Source organism: Plasmodium reichenowi, chromosome 8, assembly GCF_001601855.1.
Source record: "Plasmodium reichenowi strain SY57 chromosome 8, whole genome shotgun sequence".
In the NCBI taxonomy this organism is placed as follows: domain Eukaryota; phylum Apicomplexa; class Aconoidasida; order Haemosporida; family Plasmodiidae; genus Plasmodium; species Plasmodium reichenowi.
The window spans coordinates 77,717-80,589 of record NC_033653.1 but is presented as its reverse complement, the minus strand read 5'-3'; the positions used below and the strand labels follow the sequence as shown (position 1 = coordinate 80,589).

At 23.8% G+C, this 2,873-nt stretch overlaps 1 protein-coding gene across 1 annotated transcript in view; it reads right to left on the bottom strand.

Annotated features, from left to right (window-relative positions):
- The window catches only part of PRSY57_0802200 (adenylyl cyclase beta, putative), a gene marked incomplete at both ends in the record, with an annotated part of 6,648 nt that overhangs the window by 137 nt on the left and 3,638 nt on the right, over positions 1 to 2,873 (bottom strand). The window contains one exon of the mRNA XM_020114699.1: positions 85 to 2,873. This exon is cut by the window's right edge and continues 1,916 nt beyond it. Within this exon, the coding sequence (XP_019970539.1) occupies positions 85 to 2,873 (2,789 nt within the window).

The following is a 2,873-nucleotide window of genomic DNA, read 5'->3' as shown; positions in this document are numbered from 1 at the left end:
CACATTTTATATGAACATGTCATTTTATATAAACATTTTACATGAACAGGACATATTTTTTTTTTTTTTTTTTTTTTTTTTTACTAATCGAGGAACTAGCGGTGCTTCGTTTAAATCCTTGACTATCACAAGATCATATTCATAATTTATATCATCATTATTTGAATTATCATTGCAAGAGGTTGTGCTATTTGATGGGAATACTGAAGATTTTATTGTTTCGTTTTGTACTGAGATGATTTGTTTACTGAAATGATTAATATAATTATTTTTGTCATAATTTTGATTTATATTATTTATTTGATTAAATTGGTTTGCGCATGTTATATCATTCGGATGATTAATTTTTGTGGGATTTGTGCTGGATGAATCTTTTTCATATTTTTGTTCTTTCAAAAAGAATATTTCATCATTATTATGTTGATTGTTTTGTTGATTGTTTTGTTGATTGTTCTGTTGATTGTTCTGTTGATTGTTCTGTAGATTATTCTGTTCATTATTTTGTTCATTATTCTTCCTTGCGTCGACAGACGGATGGAGCTCATCATTGTTTTCATAATTATGTTTATCATTTTTGTCTTGTTCATATTTGTATAATTCTAGATAATGATTAGTAAGAAGATAAAATAAAGTATATTGTACAAATTTAGGGATTCCAAAACACGTTTTATTTAGGTATTCAATGAGTTGTGTACTTATTTTATCTTTATGTATATTTAGGCATAGACTAACAAATTCGTATAGATCATATTTATTGAAGGGTTTTAATTCTATAGACGCTTCACATTGTTGTGCATATTTTTTAATTTTTTTTAATTGTTTTATATTATTATTATTTTTCATTCCATTAATAAATAAAAAGATAAGAGGTTTATGTTTGTGCATAAAAAAAGGGTTACATAAAGGTGATTTATTTTGATAAAAATTGTCCTTATTATTATTATTATTATTATAAATGTGTTTATCGATATTATCTTTAACGAGATGATTGATTTGATTTTGTATGTTATCATTTAAATAGTTATTTTTTCTATTTTGATTTTTATACATTTGATACTTATTATTTTGTTCGTTCATTTTTTGTTGAGCTATATATAATAAAATATTATCTTTAATATTTGGACATAAAGTTTTGTAGAACATTTTTTGTTCTTTAATTTTGTTGGTGTTATTTACAATATCTTTTTCTTCTTTAAATAATTGTAAAACATTTATATTTTCTTGTTTGTTTGTATTGTGTATAGTATTTTCATTGTTATAAGTTTGTGAATTTATTTCGCTATTATTTATTAATGTTGCTGAACTACTTTTCTTTGATGAGGAATCATTATTTTCGTCCATAAGAATAATTTCATGAGCTTGATATAATTTTTGTTGTTTTAAAGAAAAAGCAGATATATCATTATTATTATTATTATTATTATTATTACTACTACTACTATTTTTTTTTTTATTATTATTATTATCATTTGTTATGTTCATATTTTGTGAATAATGAGAATTCTCCTCATTATACATATCATTGATATTATATATATTGTTTGTATTTGTATCATTATTTATGTTATTATGTATATGTGGAATAATATTTTTATCCAAATGATCAATACTCTGTGCTCTCATATGATCGTCTAAGAAATCATTTATGTTTTTTTTGAATGATATTCTATTTTGTTTATCAGAGTTGTATATATTATCATCATCATTGTTGTGTAAAAATGAATCATTTGTATTATCCCTATATATATTGTTTACATTTGTGATATTTCTATATATATTGTCTGCACAATTATTATTCTCATGTACATTATTCACATATGTAGTGTTCATAAAATTACCTTTGCAGAAATCACACTTCCTGGAATGATTTTTTCTCCAATCCTTTAGATTTTTTTGTAAATGTTTAGATATTTTTTTTCTTTTAAGCATAGCTAACTTAGCAATATTATTTGATATTTTCCAAGCATCATCTTCAATGTTAATATTTAAGGAAGTACCTGATCTGTAATTAAATATAATAAACATATTTTCATGTAATGTAAAATAATAAATCATGGAACTTATAATACCTATTCTGTTTTCTTTTAGTTCATTTTTCATTTTTGTTTGTATATCGTTTCTTGAATATGTATGAGAAGAGGAGCTTACATCACATGTTGCTGTATGTTTGTGGTATAATGGTTCATGTTTGTTTGTTAGTTTATTTTTCTTGACATTGTGTTTCCTCACAGGAGTATTATAATTATCCTCATCATGAATATTATCATCACCGTGAATATTATCATGAATATTGTCATCACCGTGAATATTATCATGAATATTGTCATCATCGTGAATATCATCATGAATATTATCATCATCGTGAATATCATCATGAATATTATCATCATCGTGAATATCATCATGAATATTATCATCATCGTGAATATCATCATGAATATCATCATCGTCGTCATTGTTGCATTGCTTATCCCAAGTGCTTCCACGTGACACATCCGAAGGGCCGTTATATATTCCTTCCATATCATTCGTATTACCGATGTGCTTTTGAGCTTGGAGAATTTTTTTTTTTTTTTTATTTTTCTCTTTGCTTTTTTTTTTGTTTTTCTTTTTTTCGCGTCTGGAGTTATGAAAGAAATATTCTAAAAGTGTGGATATTTTTTGACAAAATATATTGTTATTGGAGTTGTTTGAAGCACTTTGTGGTTGAGTGTTTGTATTTATTTTATTTTGAATTAAATTGTGTTCATTTTTTTTATTGGTATGGTTGTGAATATATTTGTTAGTTTGGTATCTATAATCTTTATGATTATAATATTCTTTTTCTTTTTCTTTTTCTTTTTCTTTTTCTTTTTCTTTTTTTTTTTTTTTTT